The sequence below is a fragment of the Grampus griseus genome (genome assembly GCF_964374135.1).
Source record: "Grampus griseus genome assembly, chromosome: 7".
Classification (NCBI taxonomy): Eukaryota; Metazoa; Chordata; class Mammalia; order Artiodactyla; family Delphinidae; genus Grampus; species Grampus griseus.
The window spans coordinates 65381988-65403761 of NC_139001.1; the positions used below are offsets into that span (position 1 = coordinate 65381988).

A 21774-nucleotide genomic window follows, 5' to 3' on the forward strand; every position below is an offset into this window, starting at 1 on the left:
TACTTCACAGGAAAAAAAAGAAATACAAGTGACTTTTTAAGTATGCAAAAAGATACCCACCTTTACTGCAAATTAAAACTGGAGTGACATATAACTTTTCACCTGTCGGAATGACCAAAATCAAAAAGTTGATCAAAGGAGAGATACTGTCTGACTAGATGTGGGGAGGTAGACTTTCTCACACATGTCTGGGAACCACTGGAGAAGATATCATGGCAATTTCTATGAAAATTAAAATGAATATACCTGTTGACCTAAGAATTCCACTACAAAGAATTTATCCAGAAGAAGAAATCAGTAAGAACAGTAACTGATAGAAAAGGCAATTGAGTTACCACGCATCAGAGATAGAATAGAGAGACTTATTTTTCATTTAATATCTGTTTGTACCATTTGAATTTTTTACCATGTATTACATTTAAAAATTTTTAATAAATGTTGATTTAAAATACATAAAAGATGAATGCATAAATTCATATAATAAGGCTATCTACCTTGTGTTAACATAATCATTAATACTTCTTAAAGATATAATTTTATCAGTAAATGATACTATGGAAATTGTCTAGTCCTATAATTTGAAAATGAGTAAAGCAGCTAGTTTTTGAGTAATTTTCAGATTAGGGGAGAAAAGATCCAGGGTTATTATTATGCTTACTAATAGTCAAGAATCACACTTAATTTCAGTACAAGCTTAATTAATTGCTATATCTTTTGTACTGAAAAAGTGTGTATTTTAATACTGATTGTTTTCGATGAAGATACAATTTTATTCCTTTATATTTTTGATAACATGAGAGTATACAGAGCTGTACGATTTACATACCTAATATGCCATTCAAGTTGAAATGATTTACCAAAAAAACCCTTTGTGTTATTAAAATAATAATTACCATTTTTCCCTAGACACTGCGTGCTGCTGGGAAAACCTACATGATCTTCTTTGTTGTGGTGATTTTCCTGGGATCCTTTTATCTAATAAACTTGATCCTGGCAGTGGTTGCCATGGCCTATGAAGAACAGAACCAGGCAAACATCGAAGAAGCTAGGCAGAAAGAGTTAGAATTTCAACAGATGTTAGATCGACTTAAAAAAGAGCAAGAGGAAGCTGAGGTATTGTTATTTGATTTAAAATTCTTCCTAGAAGTAGAAAAGCAGCGGAAACAGCAGAAGCCCTGTGGCCTATGCTCAGCCTTCCCCGGGGAGATTTTCCTTCCTGGTTTCCTTTCATTTTTATAAGTGAAAACTGAATTTTCATTCTGGTGTGGTCAAAGGAAGCAATTCTGGATTGAGTTAGAACTGACATCTGCCCCATTCCACCTTCCCACATAATCAGCTCACTCCAGCAAGGAGAATGTTCTAAAATCTTCCTCCTAAACCTGTTACTCACAATTTCTCTGTGTGTATGGCATTATGCAAAGTCCCAGAACGTATATGATGTATTTCCCCAGAGTAACAATTGTACACAAATGTTTAGGGAAAATTATTTGATGTTAAAGTTAGATACTCTGTGGGGTAGAAAGCAAAATGTTCATCAGTTTTGGTTAATGTTGCAAGGATTTTAAGATAACGTGTGAGATGTTAAGAAAATCATACTTAAGATTGTGCCCACTTTAGGTTAAGTCACAAATTCTTGAGGATTTCTCCTTACTTCTGCCTCCAAAGGGGTACTTCAGTGGAAAAGTTTGAGGAGGCTTGTACTAAGAGAACCAAAATTTCAAATATTCCACACGTGTTTGATGATTTGACCTAGCAAATCTCTTCAAGCAATCTAACCTATTTGGGGGAGGGTAGTAATCTGTGATGCGGAGAAACTTTGAAGCAGAAAGATGTTCAGGACAGTATTTTAATAATATTAAAAATCAGAAAGCATTTTCCAAATTTCCAAAAATTAGAAAATGGTTAAGAGGACTATGATATGTTTGTGTTGTGGAGTATTATTCGGCCATAAAATGATGTGTTTTAAGAATATTATGACAGGAAAAGGTATTAATATAACAATATATTAAGTTGTAGAATACAAAATAGAATATAGGATACAAACAATTTAAAAATTATATATATAAAGAGTGGAAGAAATGTTAACACCAATTATTGCTAGGATGTAGGTTTCTGGCTGATTTTTGTTTTTTATTCACAATATCTTTATTTTCCAAATTTTTACAAGGATTATTTTACTTTAATAATAAAAATTTAATTTTTATAAAAGGGGTAGCACTAGGCTATCCCAGGAATTTCCTAGAGAACCCCTAAAAGGCTCTTTCATTTTCTTGAGATATTATTCTGTAATAATTTATTTTATTTGCAAATAATTCATTCTTCATTAAAGTATAGCTGTACCTGAATTTATTGATAATATTGAGTTAATTACCCGAACAAGATATACAAATGAATTATCACATGGTTTATGTGTTTTATGACCCAGAATTACCTAAAATTAAAACTTTTACATGGTTTATGTGTTTTATGACCCAGAATTACCTAAAATTAAAACTTTTACGTATACAATTTAAAATTCCACATATACTACTTAAATTGCTTTACTATATAGTAATAGTATGTAATAGTTTAACTTCAAGGCACAGTATAGCTTTATTACAATGCAGGAGAAGCAATAAACATAGATTTTGTAAGCTCTCTATTCAGAGTGCAAAGGAAACGACATTACTTCCCTTACAAGGGACGTGATTACATGAACAGTGTAACTGAATTTGTAGTAAACAGGTGCCCCATAATAGGGTTTCCCAGACTTTGGAAATGACTCACTGTGTGTGTAACCTCTTGGTGCAACAGGCAATAGCAATGGCAGCAGCTGAATATACAAGCATTGAGAGAAGCCGGATAATGGGCCTCTCCGAGAGTTCTTCCGAAACATCCAAAATGAGCTCTAAAAGTGCTAAAGAAAGAAGAAACAGAAGAAAGAAAAATAATCAAAAGAAACTCTCCATTGGGGAAGAAAAGGGAGATGATGAGAAATTGTCCAAATCGGAATCCGAGGAGAGCATCAGGAGAAAAAGTTTCCACCTTGGTGTTGAAGGTCATAGGCGAGCACGTGAAAAGAGATTTTCTACCCCTAACCAGGTACCACTGACACCGTCACATGCATATCACCAGAGGTGGCATCATAGAGCAAAGTGTTCTGAGGGAAGGGACCTCAGGAGAGGAGTGAATTGTTGTAGCCACTGACTACAGAGCAAGACCCACATCTTGTCAATGCCATGGACTGGCTTCACCTCAGTCCTACCTTTCTCAACCTTCATGTACCCTCAGTCCCCCATGATTGTTTACTCTCACCTACATGCCCTATATTTTCATTCCTTTATTACTTGTTACACATGGTTTCCTCTAAGTGGGATGATTTTCTTCCTTGTCTGCCTCCTGGCATAGGACCACCCATTCTTTATCCATTAGCTTAGGTGCCACCCATCCACAAAGATTCCTCTGTCCTCTCCACTCTTCCCAATCTGCTCTTCAGTTACCCACGCAGAATTCCTATCCTTTTTATCTACATCATCATTTAAAATTTCTATCTTCTACTACTTAAGTCTGTAAGACCCTTCCAGATACATACAAAATAAAAGTCCCTGCCTTCAAAGATTTCATAATCTGGTTGGGGAGACAGAACTTGAATACATGTGATATCAATAAAAAGAAATATGACAAGAGCAGTCCAAGCTAGTTTTAAGGTAACGACCCTGTCATACCCATTTTCCATTATTCACTATGCCTACCACCTTGTCCTGTATATAGCAAGCACTAATGTTTATTCAATTAGATACTTCCAAAGAATATGCAGTTTCATTTAAACCTGTACAGAGCCACCTGCCCTCAAGCCAGTGGTCTCAGTGGAAGTTATGGGAAATGAACTTCTGTTTTGGGGTGCTTCAGCAGATACGTGTCATCTCTTATTTTTTCTGCAGTCACCACTCAGCATTCATGGCTCCTTGTTTTCTGCAAGGCGAAGTAGCAGAACAAGTCTTTTTAGTTTCAAAGGTCGAGGAAAAGACATTGGATCTGAGACTGAATTTGCTGACGACGAGCATAGCATCTTTGGGGACAATGAGAGCAGAAGGGGCTCACTGTTCGTGCCCCACAGACCTCGGGAGCGGCGCAGCAGTAATATCAGCCAAGCCAGTAGGTCCCCCCCAGGGCTGCCGGTGAACAGGAAGATGCACAGCGCCGTGGACTGCAATGGTGTGGTCTCCTTGGTGGATGGACCCTCAGCCCTCATGCTCCCCAATGGACAGCTTCTGCCAGAGGTGATAATAGATAAGGCAACTTCTGATGACAGTGTAAGGACGTTTTAAATACCTCAGGCATGGCTCGGCCCTTACTCTTGCATCCATCAGTCTCTCTGCTGGAGGTGCCTTCTCTCTGGTCCTGTGAATGCCTCTGCATCTTGCAATACCTTTTATGTTAGAAACACACCTTTAACTGATTAACATATTCCTCATACTATCGTTATAGGTATCTAATTCCAAGATATTTAAAACCCCATTTTTGAAAAAAGGTACTTATCTTCTGTTACTGTACTTGATTATGAATCATCCCCTTAGAAAATAATTTATAAAAGATCTATATATCAGCACAAAGTGCATTGATAATGCTGATCTTATTAGTTGATAATAGGTCCCATGTCTCTAAGGAAATTTGGATTATTTGTCACCTACTGCTATTTTTTTCGAGTCACTACTTAATATATACCTTATTGCAAGGATCTTATTTGAGTTGTTAATAATCAGTAATAGTAATAATAATAGCAGACACATTAGTATTTACAACAGCCCTATGAGGTGATATATTATTATCCCTGTTTTACAAATGGGGAAACTGAGGCACAGGGAAATAAAGCAGTTTGTGCAAGGTCACTCAGCTAATAAATGGTAGTCCTAAAGTTCAAACAGAGACCCTCTATTTCAAAGCTTGTGCTTTTAACCACCATACTTCCTCTCCAATGTGTGGTAGGCTTCTTGGAAATAATTTAGAATAACTGTGCTTTTTCCCATACGTAAATGAAACTTACTGTTTTCATTAAAAAACAACAAAACTCTTTTATCTGGAACCTATGAATAAAAACATAATATCCAAAACACATACAGAAATGCAAACGTATATATATAAAGACAAAAACAAAACACCTTTCCAAAACAACAGTTTCAAGAGTTTAGGAATCATTGAGTGGTTTGAGAAAAGGGTGTGATGAGGCTTGAAAGTCTTTCTGGTTTATGGAGTATCTAGGTAACCTCTTAAGGCCACTCACTATGTTACACTGCATTACTCAGTATCAGCAAGGCTTTGACTTTGAACTTGGGCTACCGATTCATAAATTCACAGTTGCAGACAATGTAGTATTTCAAGTGAGAATAAAGTTCCATCAGACCCATGGCCACACACATATTTTCGTTTGGTTTGAAAGAATGCATGTGCTTTTAGGTCACCTGTGACCTCTATGCTTGCATGATACAGCTTCAGCCCTCTGTGAAGGTATTTTTCCTTATCAAACGAGCATGTTAAGTTTCCATAGAATCAGATCTTTGTTGTGTTTTGCTTTTCAACAATGTGTATTACCTGTAAAAGATTATATAATGTGTATCAGATTTGGAGATTAGTTCCTATTTTTAAATGAAATGTTTCATTTAATACTTTATTTTTACCCACAGAAAAATCAGTAGCACTCTAAATCCTGAAACTAAAACTACAAAACTTGAGTAATTGGTGGATACTTTAAGATTCAATAGAAATGCAAAACATAATAGTGTGGAATAATGTACAGTTTAGATGAAAAAATTGCATGAGAAATAATATAAACTTGACACCTGAGACATGTCTACATGGAGAACAAATTATTTAATCAACACAGCTGATTGTTTGGGGGAAAAAGAAATCTCTGCTTCTGGAAAGTCAGTAAATTAGAGAGTATATCAGAGAAAACATGGTTATAGAAAGATTTCTATATAAAGCCACCTGCAGATATGTGTGTGTGTCTTTGCAATACACATACATGCATACATACACACATACATATATTTTTGCCTGTTTGTCAGTGTTTTAATATATACACAAATATAACTATATCTAAACAACTGTACAACTTTACAACTCTAGATCTGTATATTTATATATATGTAGAATGGTGTGTGTGTGTGTATACACATGTACATGCATACCACACACATCTAGATAGATAGATGATAAATGTAGACTTGTATAGTTGTTTGTATGTATATATATGTGTGTGAGCATGTGTGTGTGTGTGTATTGTTGGCCTGCACTGAACTGGCATAGTGTTTTAACTTTGAATTAGTTGCTAAGATTTAGAAATAAGACACCTTCACATGAAAATGGGTATACCTGGTAAGACTGAGCTCATATTCCTGCATAGCAGCAATCCTTTAGAGCTGGAGAGTGGTCACCTCTTTTAGATGGAGCTTATATTCTCCATTTTCCTACAGTTTCCATCAGTCTTAATTGTCCTTTTCCAACTGAGTCATTTATCCTCATAGCCTCAGAGCAGTTCATGAGATCTTCCTTGGCAGTGAGAAACAATCATTACAGTTGCCTCTGTTATTGCTGAACCTTAACAAAGAATAATTACAGAAATTTAATTTAACCTAGAAATCTAGGTTCTACCCCTTTACACACACGCCACTTACAACAATTGTTTAGCTGTTTACATGTAGGATTCTTACATAGTAAAACTATCTGAATAAATTGGAAACCCTGAAAGATAGATAATGATAGTGAATTTAACAATAAAAGCAGCTCATTTTATTTTTTATTTCCTAAGTACTAATTCATTTAATACTCATAGCAAGATTGTAAGGCAAGTGCTATGATAATCCCCATTTTACCAATGATGAAATGGAGACAGAGAGGTTAAGTAACTCTCCTATGATACACAGCCTGTAAGTAGCAGAGCCATGATTCAAATCAACAATCTAGACTCTACTTTTAATTATTCACTACAACTATGTGAGCAAGATTTTATTTTCTACCTACAATTTATTAGAATTCCATTCTTAAAACTGTAATTAATCATCTTTCTTTTTTTCAGGGTACAAACAATCAAATACACAAGAAAAGACGTTCCAGTTCTTACCTCCTTTCTGAGGATATGTTGAATGATCCCAATCTCAGACAAAGGGCAATGAGTAGGGCAAGCATATTAACAAACACTGTAGAAGGTATGGAATAATATTCTCTTTACCATACAGATTTTTAACAAAATTCAGGTAAGTCCTAGTCAGCCTTAAATAGATATAGCAAGTTCTTAGAAAGAATTCAAAGAATATAAAATGGTTATAAACAATGGTAAGGCTAACCAATGGACACTAAAGGAATTGTCTTTATGTGCTTAAAAAGTGGATAAAGTTATTTGTGATTAAAGACAGGCTTTGGGTGATATGCCTTTCAAAGATAGATAGCTTTATGGTACTAAATGAAGAAAGGGAGGTTAACCCAGGCCTGTGTGGTTCTCTCACTATGTATTCTTCGAAACTTTACCTAGTCTCTTGGAATTGATCATCTTTCTAAAATGTGAGAAAATAATACAAACTTCCAGGTGTTTATACAGTGCTGCCTCTGAGCACCTTCTATAAAATTGCAAAATGGTAACATGTGATATGACATCTGTTAAGATTGTGATCCAAAGGAATTAGAGAAAGCAGTTCAGAGAATATGATGTGAATAGTAGTGGCCGGTCAAAGGGTGGCAATTTAAAAAATGTGTTGGCTCCCACCTTCTCTCCCCACAATGTGCCCCAGGTCTTACCTTGTCCATGGGCTACCACCTCATCCCCCGACATACCCATGATGGGCCCAGTCAAAGTTTTCACCCACCTCCTAAATTTATGATGAGAACTAAATGGGCTAATGGTGTTTAGTGCCTATAGCATGAGTCACTCTATAAATTATTTCCAGTCTCTTGGTTCTGGGATTGTTTTCACCTGTGAACTAGCAAGAGCTTTTCCTGGAGAGAGTAGAAGTGTATTATTGTCGTAATGGGTTAAGGACACAGGGGAAAGTATGTATACTGGTATACATACATTTATCTTAAAAATATACATATCTCCATTAAGAAAACATCATTTCTCTTGTTTACTGTCATATGTTAAGTATATGTTTCTCTCAGAGATATCCATATCTGCTCTCATTCATTAATTTCACTGCCTTCTCCTTGGTTGATCTAGTAAATGAATGTGTGATCAAAGATTTGTATGTAACATGCTATGCTTTCATAGAAACAGTACTGTTAAATTTGCAAAGTCTACTGTTAAATTTGCAAGAAGACTTGTTTCAGTGTTAAAGTATACTGCTGATTTGTATCTTGTGAGGAATAAAAAGTGTACAATATGCAAATGATTGACTTGGTGTTCTCTGTTGTTTTTTCTCCCAGAACTCGAGGAGTCCAGACAAAAATGTCCACCTTGGTGGTACAGATTTGCACACACATTCTTGATCTGGAATTGCTCTCCATATTGGATAAAATTCAAAAGACTTATCTATTTTATTGTAATGGATCCTTTTGTAGATCTTGCTATTACCATTTGCATAGTTTTAAACACTCTGTTCATGGCTATGGAACATCACCCAATGACTGATGAATTCAAAAACGTGCTCACTGTGGGAAATTTGGTAAGTCTCTTAATGTGAGTTATGTTCCCAGAGCTGCTCTCTTTGTTTGTCATGATTGTCGTTTCTTTTTTTGAAGTCAGATGGATATTTAGCTAGGTAATTAGGCATCTTCAGAATTCACAGTATGAATCATTGTACAGAGTCAAGTTTCTGGTGATAGTTACTATTTTTAAATAACTTTGCAGTAATATTGAGGCCTATAAGTAACAATACTATTTCTATAACGAGTCACATCTTGGGAGTTGATAGTGTGTTCTGTTTTTCTGCTGGCATGTCTCTTAGCAGCAACACTTTGAAAATTTGATACTTCCTTACCCATTTTATAATTACACTGCAGCTTCCTTGTGAGTACATACCCTACATGTTTTCAGAAAAGCTATGGATACTTTGTTTTGACATAATAGGTAAAGAATCTAGACCTTTGGAGGCCCAAAGTCCTGAGTTTGAATCTTGGTTTTGCCTCTTACTGGTTATATGACCTTGGGAAAATGTTTTAATATCTATAATCTTTAATTTTCTCATTTATATAATTATAATACTTTATAAAATAATAATTCTTTAATATAACGATAATAATATTTTATATATCATATTATTGAGAGGAATAAAAACTTTCTACTCATCATCCTGGCATATAGTAAGTACTCAACAAATCAAACCTATTGTCATCATCACCATCATGCTTTCAATGAATCAGCAGAAACAAGCCTTAAGAACAAGAATATTTAGAAACTAGAATGATTAAACTAGACACAGAAGACATAAGGGCAGACTAGAAGGATTCTAGTAAGAAAGTTGATGCTCTTTAATGTGCAGTGTTGATCACACTCAAGTTAATTAATGCCTTACGGCAAATAGAAAGGGCTAGTTTCCAACAATCTGCATGAACCAGGCAGAAGTACTATTTCACAGCCAAAAGGTCCCAACTTATGACTCTTCATAAATCATAAAAAACTCTGGATGTCTTTGCAAATGTCTGTATAAGATAATTTTACTTTTGCCGTGGTCCCAAACCAATCGATCTTTGAAGTCAAAGAGTGTTTCTGAGTTGATCGTCTCTCTAAAATTTCTTATGAATGTTCCCAGTCAGGATGTTTAAAACTCATGTGCTCTAAGTTAGCATTCTTCTTTCTTTCTATTCCTCACTGGAAAAAGGCAGGACTGTCTAGTTTCTAATTGTTGGTAGAGGTCCAGATTATGAAAATCAGTACCTTCTTACTGAGTTGACTGCATCACTGTGAATCCAAAAGAGACTCACCATGTTTCTTGTCTATAACTACGATCCCAAGTCTGGGTGGTCCCTGCTAGTCTTCCTGATGCTGCATTATTTTAAAAATGACTCACACAGTTATAGAGCTAACTATTTCCCTTTGAACCTTCTTTGCTTAGTTTCTTTGAATCAAATTGTACCCGAATGATTCATAAGTCTTTCACTGTTGCCTTTTTAAATGAGTCCTTAGATGCCATGTCATGAATTAATGATGTTTTGTGATGCACTTTTGTGTCAGAGCTTTGGCAGTCTTACTTTACCTGCTACTGTATCAATTAAATACTTTTTCCTTTACTGATAAATCTTTAAAGAGTGAGTCAGTTTGTTCCTTATTACCTTAAGAGTAGTCAGATCAGAAGAAAAGCCTGGTTCAAAATTTTTGTATCAGTCTGTTTCCTTTATATTATCTTCCAGAATAACTTGTTGACGCACAAAACTTGTTTTGCAAAGATTGCCTGTGTTAATTTTCAAAGGTTTTATTTATCTGAAATTTTAGTGTGCTTTTCTATGATGCTATCTAAAGGTGATGAGAGCTGATAGGTGAGTTAGAGCTTCATGACCCTTCGATGCTTGTATTAGAGCTATAGGACTAGTGATACTTGGTTTGTAGGATTGAATGAAATAATATGTTTATAAAGTATCTAGCACATTGTCTGAAACACAGTAAATGCTAAACATATAGTCATTATTATCGTTAGCTTGATTCCATACCTTCTAATAATACTAGAAAAATATTATATTTTTCATGTAGGTCTTTACTGGCATCTTTGCAGCTGAAATGGTTTTAAAACTAATTGCCATGGATCCATATGAGTACTTCCAAGTAGGATGGAATATTTTTGACAGTCTTATTGTGACTTTAAGCTTAGTGGAGCTTTTTCTAGCAGATGTGGAAGGATTGTCAGTTCTACGATCATTCAGACTGGTAAATATAGACCAACCTTACCATTATATTCTATATATAAAGGGGTGTTTCTTTGGTTTTGCATTATTATCATTTAAAACTTTTGGAGGTTTGAATCAAAAGACAAGATTAGGTCTCAATATCTAATAAAATAAAGCCCATTCAGTAACATGTACTTAGAGCTCAAAATCACAGAGATATCTTAATTTTAGGATCTTGAAGACATACTCAGTTGTATGCTAGTATAATGGTAGGGCAATGATTTATATCGCAATAAGCTTATGGTTTATAGAATTTCAACCATTATAATATGTTCATTACTTTGTGTATTTGATAATTAAAGATTATACCCTCAAAATTGTTCTCTGATATCAAAAATATTAAAAAGTAAAGACTTTCTAATGCTTTTTTCCTCTAACATGTTAGGCTTTCTCCCTATGTCAGCATGAAAAAAATTATGAAAGTATCAGAAAATAGAATTAAGGATAAATTTTCAATTTAAAGGGTATAATATCTGATAGAGGTTCTATAACAATCCTGAACTAAAATTACAGTTCCTTCAAAATTTGTGTGGTAATTATATGGTGGCAAGTATAACAAAATAACAGGAATATTGAGAGTAGATGAAAATGAAAAGTAGAAATAATCGATTTTAGCTAGGTAATAATGACAATATTTTAGAAGTAAATTTTGGAACAAAATTCAAGATTAGAAACATTGAGAACTTTTTCATAAAAATTAATATTAAGCTTTGTGTTGACTTTTAGCTCCGAGTTTTCAAGTTGGCAAAATCTTGGCCAACACTGAACATGCTGATCAAGATCATTGGTAACTCAGTGGGGGCTCTGGGTAACCTCACCTTGGTGTTGGCCATCATCGTCTTCATTTTTGCCGTGGTCGGCATGCAGCTCTTTGGTAAGAGCTACAAAGAATGTGTCTGTAAGATCAATGAAGACTGCACACTCCCACGCTGGCACATGAATGACTTCTTCCACTCCTTCCTGATTGTGTTCCGAGTGCTGTGTGGAGAGTGGATAGAGACCATGTGGGACTGCATGGAGGTCGCCGGTCAAGCCATGTGCCTTATTGTTTACATGATGGTCATGGTCATTGGAAACCTGGTGGTATGTAATCTGATGTTCATACATTTAAAATTCTCCATAGAAAATTGTTACATGATGATATGATCCGTTACTTTTATAATTATAGGATTAATTAGATCTAAAACTGTTAATTATAATGGAATATTGACTATTTTAATTCAGTGAAGAACAGAAAAGAAAATGAAATATTGTCTACATTTCTGTGCCAGATAACCTATATTTATATTTTTCACAATATTTATTTTAATGGAAAGTGTTCTATTTTATTCTTTCATTTTGATAGTGATGTCATATGAATTACATCTGTGGTTTTCATGTCTCTTAAGTGTTGATTCCAATGTGAAGCTATACTAGTAAACAGAATATTATTAAATTAACAATAACAAAAATGAAGTTATAGTGGAACAAGGCAAATGGAAGGACTAGTCCTGCTCTGTTAAAGTCACATATAAGACTAGCACCTATAACAAGTATCAGCAAACAATATGGCCCATGGGCCAAATCCCACACACTGCTTGTTTTTGCATGGCCCTGCAAAACTGAAATGTTTTTTACATTTTTAAATTGTTAAAAAAATATAAAGAAAAATATTTTTTGGCACATGGAAATTATATGAAATTCAGATTTCAGTTTCCATAAACAAAATTTATTGAAACACGGACATGCTCATTCATTTACATATTGTCTTTGGCTGTTTTACTCTACACAGACAGGTCTGAGTAGTCTCCATAGAGATTCTTTGTCCTACAAAACCTAAACAATTTATTACCGGGCCCTTTTACAGAAAAAGTTTGCCCACTACTGCTCTATGGCATCTCTTTTACAAGTGATCTGCTTCTCCATTAGTATTTTCCTAGCTTGTACGCCTTCACTGTTTGTTTCCTTCTTTCTTATACGTACCTGTTGGTAGGAATTTTCAAGCTTAGAGGCAGGAGATAATTGGGATAAGATGCTCTTCAATGACTCAATTCAGTTTTCAAAGCCACCATGTTGGTTTGGTTTAGTTGGTCAACCTAGCATCAGACTGTTCATCAGGTATCCCAGGAGGTTGTCTGTGATAATAGCCATATGGTTAGTACCTTCACTCCCCACTGGCTTGAATATAAGTTGCTCATTTTTTTTGTCCTTGCAGCCCACATGCCAACTTGAAAGTTGCTAAGAGAGTAGACTTAAATGTTCTCACCACAAGAAAATAATGGTAATTATGAGACATGATGGAGGTATTCCCTAATATATAAGGATATCAAATCAACATGTTGTACACTTGAAACTTACACAGTGTTGTATGACAATTATCTCTCAGTAAAGCTGGAAAAATGAAATCTAATTAAAAATTTGAAGGAAAAAAAGAAATCTATTAACATTTGCATTGATTAGGGAGACTAAAGGGTAAAATGAGCCCTTGGCTTCCCATCAACATTCCTATTAAAACATACACATAAACAAACATGCATTTCATAGTGAAATATATTTTTCATTGACAATAAAAACCAAAATGAAAATAACCAATTCCGAATTCCTTAATGATTCATCAAATTGTTTTCTATGCTTTTCTTTTTCCCCTCCCTCTCAGATTCTTCTCTTAAACTAGACATATTAACACAGACATTTTTTTTTTAATTTTTATTTATTTTTATTTTTGGCTGTGTTGGGTCTTCATTTTTGTGTGTGGGCTTTCTCTAGTTGTGGCGAGCGGGGGCCACTCTTCATTGCGGTGCGCGGGCCTCTCACTGTCTCAGCCTCTCTTGTTGCAGAGCACAAGCTCCAGACGCGCAGGCTCAGTAGTTGTGGCTCACGGGCCTAATTGCTCTGCGGCATGTGGGATCTTCCCAGACCAGGGCTCGAATCCATGTCCCCTGCATTGGCAGGCAGATTCTCAACTACTGTGCCAGGGAAGCCCAACACAGACATTTTTAACTTGTGCTTTTCTACTTACATTTCTGAGAAATTGTTTTAGGTGTGACCAAAATCAGGGGTGAGTCCCTTTTCCTCAGTTTGATCTAATTTTGATTGTTTAAATGTGAGGTAGATGTTTTTGACCGTGAAGAGACTTAAATGAAAGTTTATTTCAATTATCTTTTTGTTTTTTATATAAAACACTTTTAAAATATGATTTACATATTTTTAGCCCTCTGTAAGAATTCTTTTTTTTTTCTTTTCCACAATGTTCAGTTCACCTGGACCCTTACTTCCAGGAGGAAAAACAGAAATAGTTTGCACACAAACAGAACTTTGCTTCAAGTTGGAGTTGTCTTGACCTGGAGTTGTCCGGGGCGAAAATGATTGGCAGTGAAGCCACCCAATCATAATGCCATTGTCTCATTTGAATTGGGTTCAATGGGCAGGTCTTTTTCTTTGCTTTAAAAGCTTCATTAAGGGACTTCCCTGGCAGTCCAGTGGTTAGGACTCCATGCTTCCACTGCAGGGGCCGTGGGTTTGATCCCTGGCCAGGGAACTAAGATCCCGCATAACACACAGTGCAACCAAAAAAAAAAAGCCTCATTAAGTTGCAAGTTGGCAAAAATCTCGGACAGAATATTTTATTACAGGCGCTCTGCAAGTATTATGTGTTCCATTTGTTGTAATAAGTGACATTTATCTCCTGGGAAAAGTGAACACAGATCTTGGCTTAAGTAACCTTCACAATAGACACTAGTCACAATTTTCTTGTTCTACTTGTTTCTCACAGGTAACAAATATCAATTAAAGGTAGTGTTAGAAGAGCTATTTAGACCCATAAAAGGGAATTTGGACGAGGGATTCCTGCTGTAGAAAGGAACTTAGGAATGACATCCTGGTAATGGTGAGGGAGCATTCTCTTTGCTCCTCATACCCTTTAAGGGTATGGCTGACCTCTGTTCCCCAGAGCTCACAGAAGCTCAGACATGGAGAGACTGATGAGGACTCTAGCTTCTCCTCTACACCTATCATATGTTCTTATCTATGGGTGAAGAAGTGCAGAGCTCTTCGTTGCTGGTTTGGATTTTGGCCTGTATTTCAGAAAACTGCACTTATTTTCGTTTTTATTTCCTGTCTCCCTTTTTCTCCACACCCTATCCCCACCCTGACATAGGTCCTCAACCTATTTCTTGCTTTATTATTGAGCTCATTTAGTTCAGACAATCTTACAGCAATTGAAGAAGACACTGATGCAAACAACCTCCAGACTGCAGTGGCTAGAATTAAGAAGGGAATAAATTATGTGAAACAAACCTTACGTGAATTTTTTCTAAAAGCATTTTCCACAAAGCCAAAGATTTCCAAAGAGATAAGACGAACAGAAGATCTAAATTATAAGAAGGAAAACTACATCTCTAACCACACACTTGCTGAAATGAGCAAGGATCACAATTTTCACAAAGAAAAAGATAAAACCAGTGGTTTTGGAAACAGCATGGACAAATACTTGGTGGAAGAAAGTGATTGTCAATCATTTATTCATAATGCCAGCCTCACAGTGACAGTGCCAATTGCACCCGGGGAATCTGATTTGGAAATTATGAATACTGAGGAACTTAGCAGTGATTCAGATAGTGAATACAGCAAAGGGGTAAGATTGTTTTATACGCATTTTGTTTCATGTTATTAACTAGTACGAAATGAGTTAAAATTTCAGATTCTTGGCTGTCCTAAGTTTATTCTAATATTGCATGCTAATGAGTAGTTTGTGTGTATATGAATTTATACTGTAGCTTCCTGAAAGTTCATATGGTAAGGTTTTACTTACTGATTCTTCATAACTGATATAATCCATTTAGCGAAATTGGAAAGTACCAGGTATCTTTAAGTCTTCCCTTCCTTTATTCCCTATTTGTTATCAATCGTAAAATCATATACCATCTCCTTTCACAGTGTCTGTTGAATCCACAGCTCCTGTTCGTCACCTTTGCCTTTGCCCTCTCTACTTCTTACCGAAACCATTCCACGTGAATTCCCCACTGGTGTCTCTGCCTCCATTTTCCATCTACTCTAATCCACTTGTTTGATTAATTTTACTTAGGTTCAATCCTAATCATACTTCTCCTTTGAAGTATCCTTGATCCCCAACATAGATTTGAATTGTGGACCATACATAAAGCCTTCACACCATGGCCCTGACCAGCTGTCTCTCCTGGGCTTGCTAGGGCTCCTGTGCCTGAACCAAGCCGATTTCCTTCTGGGCCACATACACTCACAACCTGCATGATTTTGCTTGGGGTTTCCTTCTTCAGTCAAAATCCTAAACACGTACTTCAAGTCATAGCCCTCAGCTTCCTTGCGTGTAAAATTATTAGCCCTTACAGCATAGGGTTAGGTGAGGGTTAAATGAATTAACACATGTAGGATGCTTGGAACAGTACTCAGAGTGCTCAGAAGTGGTAGCTGTTGCATCATTCCTAGTTTCTCTTCAAACAGATATGATCTCATTTTGAACCCCACACAATTCTATGCCTTTTCCTAGATTTATTATTTAGCCTTGTATCTTAATTTTTTTGAGAAATTATTGTATGCACCAAATGGTACTGTAAACTCATTGAAAACGGGAGACTTTTATTAAAACTTTTTTTGTATCCTCCTTCCCCACACCTGCTTGCATATATGCAAAGCATTATTGAGCTGTATTTTTATTAATATGGAATATAATAATCATAAGTGAGTTTTATCACAAAGCATTTTTTATGACATCTCTTTAAAGTTTTAAGATATCACTTTAAAATATTTTTCCTTTCTTTAGGTCATATTTGAAAGTATTTGACAGGTATTTCCCAAACATCTTCTATCTTCTTAACCTTATATCAAGAACTATCCTCCATGAATTTATAGTGGATTTTGGAACAAAGATACACAGCTCTGTGTGTGTGTATGTGTGTGTGTGTGTGTGTGTGTGTGTGTGTGTGTGTGTGCATGCACACCATACGACCAGTACTAGGTGCAGAGTAAATGCTCAATACTTATTGAATGAATAGATGATTAAATAAATTATGAACATATATATTTTACGTAGCCAAAAAAATTATTTCCAAGATCACAAAGTAAGGAATCAAATATTTTATTTTTTATTTAAAGAAATCTTTACATGGAAGAAGTAATCCAAAATTCAAAAGGTGTGGTTGATTTGGCTTGAAGATAGAAAATTAGATTTCACATACCCCGCTCAGGAACAGTAATCTGGGGCTAGTCTCATGTGAAAATGAAAACTAATTCAATTACCCACTTTTCTCCCTACAAAGATTAGAGTTGTAAAACTCTAACTGCCTGGCAGACTTTCTGAATAAGCTTGAGATTCTGGGTGTTAAAGCACTTTGGTAGCTTGGTTGAGTTTACCAAATACTGCTTTCCTCTTAATGTTTGGGAGGAATCATTTCTTACCTGGTCGTTTTTTCTTTTCTCAAAGCCTGTGACTCTCCCTACATGGATTTCCTTAGTCGCTGGCAAAAATCATATTCTTAGTATGTTGAATTATAGCATTGTAAAGGGACTATAATAGACCTGCCCCATTTAGCACCTCATTTCCTAACTGAGAAAGCCATTAAGAGGAAGTGACTTTATCTGTAGTTATAAAGCTGGTTCAAGGCAGAGCCAAGACAAGAATCCCAGTCTTATTATTCATAAGTCTACCTTCCTTCTCCTGTCATTGTCTATTTCAGGGATAAAACCCACATTCCTATTGGGGTTAATACCCAGTTTGTCTCCCCTGGGATACTGAGCCATGCTTCTGAAGAATTTACATACCCTGTAGTATCCAGAGGAAGTTTGTGATGTCATAGTATCCAGCAGTCTTTTATAATTAATGATTTAATCTATAAACTATTTGGTTACTGAAATAGACTATTTTAACCATCCATAAAGTTACTCTGCCACCTAGCCCATAAATCCTTCCTAAAAAGCATGAAATTTAGTGCACTTAAACTGTGTTATCCAAAGACCATTTGCTGGTAACATTTTAATATTCTTAATTATCATTGGTTTTTGTTCATGACATTATAGTCATAACTACATGAGAAAAAATACACTTTTTCTAATTCATATCTGTGGTTTACATGGTATAATATTCAGGAGCTTGAGGCTACCTCAGAGGTTGTAATAAGGAATACATAAGCTAGTCTCTTTAAATCATTTAGCACAGTATTTGACTTGGTAAGCCCTAAAAAAGTGTTAGGTGTTGTGTTTATTATTGAATTCATCATCATTATTAGCCTCTAAAAGTTCAGATTTTAAATTATGGATTTTGAAAGTTTATCCTTCTTCATAAGACATTTTCCATGGCATATCTCAAAATGTGTCATCTTGAGTACATTCAAACCTACTTGACTATATACTGGACTTGAGAAGTAATGAAATTTCAAGCTCTACAGGAAATTTGTTAGATAATATTAAGCTGTTGCCAACTGTGACACCCTGTGTCTAGAGCCTGTCTCTCCAGTAGCTTGAGATTTAAATGATCCTAGTTATGACTTGTTGGTTTTATTTTTCAATTTGGACCACTATCATTATTCACCACAATTATAAGGACCACAATTTCCTTATTCACCTAAAGTGTTTCTAACGCCCTTCCAGGCTAACCTCCCTGCTCTAATTCCCCTAATCTTCAGCTCTTACTTGAGTTCCCAATTTTTTAACTGCTATGTAACTTTCTTATTTTTCATGCGTCAGGTATCTTTGAAATAATGATTCTATGTTCTTGATGAACCTTGCCCAAAGAGGCAAATCATGATTATCCAATGGAAAATAATGCCCAATTGAATATATGTAAGTTATTTAAGTCTTAAGCACTACCTTGGAGTATGATGAAGAATGCATCCTCTGGAGATAGAATACTTGCCTTAGATCCTGTATTTAATGTTTGCTAATAACTCCATGATCTTGAGCAATTAAAAAAAAAAGACTTCTGTTTTTTTCTAGTTTACTTGTATGCAACATAGAATTGTAATAAAGATTGAATGATTTAGGTAAACCAGTGCCTGTTGGAAAATAAGTGCCCAATTAACAATTATCATGGGTATGATTAGTAGTCATGTACACACTGTAAGTAGCTATTTGCTACAGGTTAAATTTTAGTGTGTAAAGACAAACACAGGAGCTTGTTACAAACGCCTGTTCTGGTCCGTATCCTCCAAACTCTCTCTGCCTAAGTCTGGATGCAACCTCAGAATCCTTACCAGCAGGGTTCCCAGGGACCACTGTGCTGGATTGAGTTTGCGTAGGAAGTGAACCTAAATTCATCCCTGGTTTATTTTGATCCAGGTTTCTGAGAAATCATTTTCTTTATTCAGGGGCTGGGGTATTTTCCACTTTTACCTGTTTAAGAATCTGCATTTTGAACAGGGGGAAAGAATATCTTTGACCTTTGACACCTTTTCCTCTTTCCCTTTCCCCATCCAAAAAAACAAATCCACCCTCTCTTTCATGTCCTAGCATACTTTTATTCCCATTGTATTTTATGGAGACTTTCTGTCCTCTTCTAGTGTCGGCTCTCAGATAGGCAGGTTTCCGTGTTCTGACAGACAGTTAGATATACACTCCAGATTGAAGTCAAAATATTTTGTAATCAAACACCTTACCAGCAAATGACCAAAGAGATGAGTTCAAATAAGGTGTTGAGTAAAATATCTAAAAGAGTTTTGAGGCAGTAATTGGCAATAGAACGTCAGCATTTCTCTGAAGATAGAGTCTGCCTCAGAATCGAGAAAGGCATACTGTCATCTCAAGGGGACCCATGAGAGTAAGACTCCTGTCACTGCTTCTCAGAATACACTCTAAACTGATGGCCCTTCTCAGAATCAGCCTCCACCTGAGGCAGCCCTCTAAGCCCCGGGCAAACATTAACACGCTGCAGATTTTCACCATTAACAATGAAGTGCTTCATTATTCTGAGCCTCAAATGAAGCATGAAATGCACCCATTCATTCAATAAATATTTATTGAGATCTACTATGCTCCAGGCACTGTGCTAACAGCTGCTTAGAGAAAAAAAAGAAAAATTTTTTTTCACCCAGCTGCAGTAATTCAATGTGATCTGGCTTAACTAAATTCTTAAGAAGTGTAGTTTTTTTCTCTTTTTTAAATCATGCCAAATCTCAAAATTGAAAGTTCTAAAAAACTAAATTAATAAATTTTTTAAAATGGAGAGGTCTTTCTTGGAGAGTTAAAGAGACCCTTTGTTTTCAGTTATTACAGATTACTTATTTCTTTGCTTTAAAGATAAAAAAAGAGCCATTTTACAGAATTGTGACGTTGATTTGAAACTGTATGTAAATTTGGGGGAAAAACGTTAAATTTATCCAGTTTACTTCTCCAAATATTTTAAAACATAACAGCCTCATGTGATTTTGGGGTGGTTAAACTCTGACAGCTTTCAGAGAAGCTACTCACTATGAATCTAATACCCCAAATCTTCTTTACTGCTCTTTTGACAAATGTATCTATTATCAAGGCTTAAGTGAATTGGCTCCTGTTGTGTACTCAGCAGAAAGGAAAACATCCTGTGTAAAGTTTTCCTGCACAGAAAGATCCCCTATTCATTCCTCCTCCAGTCAAACACAGAAACTTTACTCAGCTTTACTTAGTAGCCCTTTAGTGTTTTGAAACACTGTCTCCAAGTTGTGATGGAGCTAACTGAGGTCCTTGAAGAAAGGAAACCAATGAAACCTTCAAATTTTACATAATCAAACTTCTCACCTTCAACGGAGTGTCATTTAAAACACTGCAAACACAGTTATGCAAAATTTTTGTTCTTAAAGGAAGCAAAGTCCATTCACTTTGATCATTGTGAGAGAAAAAAATTGTGAAGGAATACCTGAGTACATGTTCAGTAAACTGTGGCTATTCATTTTTTCAATTCACATTTCCTAAGCACGTGCTTTTTGCCTTATGCCTGCTGGACACTAGAAAGATGTCATCGGTGTACTCATTTCCTCAGTAGACGTAGGCTCAGGGTCTTCTTGCTCTCTGGCACTGTCTTAAGTGATAAAGAGTAAAGCAAGGTCCCTGCCTTTGAGGAGAAACATGTATAGAAATCAGAAATTATAATTAAACATATAAAAAAGAATTAAAACAGATTTTTAGAAAAAAATATTGAAGCAGGATAAAGATATGGTTAATAATCTTGAAAATAAACTGGAATACTTCACAGTGGAGGATGCACTTGAAGAGGATTTTATGGTAAAAAGACAATTCATCAGGAAAGAGAGAATGAAAGAGAGGGAGCCCGGAAGAGAGGGGGAGGAAGGGAGGGAGACAGACACGGAGAGAGACAGAGACACCCTTCTGGTAGATGTAATGGGCCCAGCATGTGGAAGCATCCAGATGCACAAAAGCCCATGAAATACACATGAGGATGGCCTGCTGGGAAGTAGTAAGTGACAGAGGTAAATTGGAGCCACAGAGTAAATGGCTTGACTTACCATGGGCAAGAGATTGAAATAGGTTTCTTTTTATTTACCAGAAAGAGAAAACTTTGTCTTGTTTTGTTATACTTTGTTGTTAGCAAACCTCTACTTTTTTTTTTTTTTTTTTTTTTTTTGCGGTTCGTGGGCCTCTCACTATTGTGGCCTCTCCCGTTGCGGAGCACAGGCTCTGGACGCGCAGGCTCAGCGGCCATGGCTCACGGGACCAGCCGCTCCGCGGCATGTGGGATCTTCCCAGACCGGGGCACGAACCCGTGTCCCCTGCATCGGCAGGCGGACTCTCAACCACTGCGCCACTAGGGAAGCCCCTCAAACCTCTACTTTTAAAGAAAGTTTGGTTGGGGGTGTAATAAAGGGGAGAGGATGAAAGGCTATTGAAGCCATCCCAAGCACACTTGATGAGGGCTCAGTCTAAGGGAGTGATGGTGGTGTGTGGGATAATGGTAAGACACCGCAAGTTAAAAAATAAGGGCTCAGG

The 21774-nt window shown here is 36.1% G+C and overlaps 1 protein-coding gene across 5 annotated transcripts in view; it reads left to right on the forward strand.

Moving 5' to 3' along the window:
- Nucleotides 1–21774, forward strand: part of SCN9A (sodium voltage-gated channel alpha subunit 9) — a gene marked incomplete at its 5' end in the record, with an annotated part of 83013 nt that overhangs the window by 17346 nt on the left and 43893 nt on the right. For 3 of the 5 annotated variants that reach the window (XM_082657762.1, XM_082657759.1, XM_082657758.1), the window contains 8 exons: nucleotides 907–1113; nucleotides 2794–3081; nucleotides 3921–4292; nucleotides 7055–7184; nucleotides 8395–8633; nucleotides 10655–10828; nucleotides 11575–11931; nucleotides 14984–15460. In XM_082657762.1, coding sequence (XP_082513888.1) covers nucleotides 907–1113; nucleotides 2794–3081; nucleotides 3921–4292; nucleotides 7055–7184; nucleotides 8395–8633; nucleotides 10655–10828; nucleotides 11575–11931; nucleotides 14984–15460 — 2244 coding nt within the window. The remainder of the gene's footprint in view (nucleotides 1–906; nucleotides 1114–2793; nucleotides 3082–3920; nucleotides 4293–7054; nucleotides 7185–8394; nucleotides 8634–10654; nucleotides 10829–11574; nucleotides 11932–14983; nucleotides 15461–21774) is intronic. The other 2 variants (XM_082657761.1, XM_082657760.1) reach the window with 1 other exon arrangement.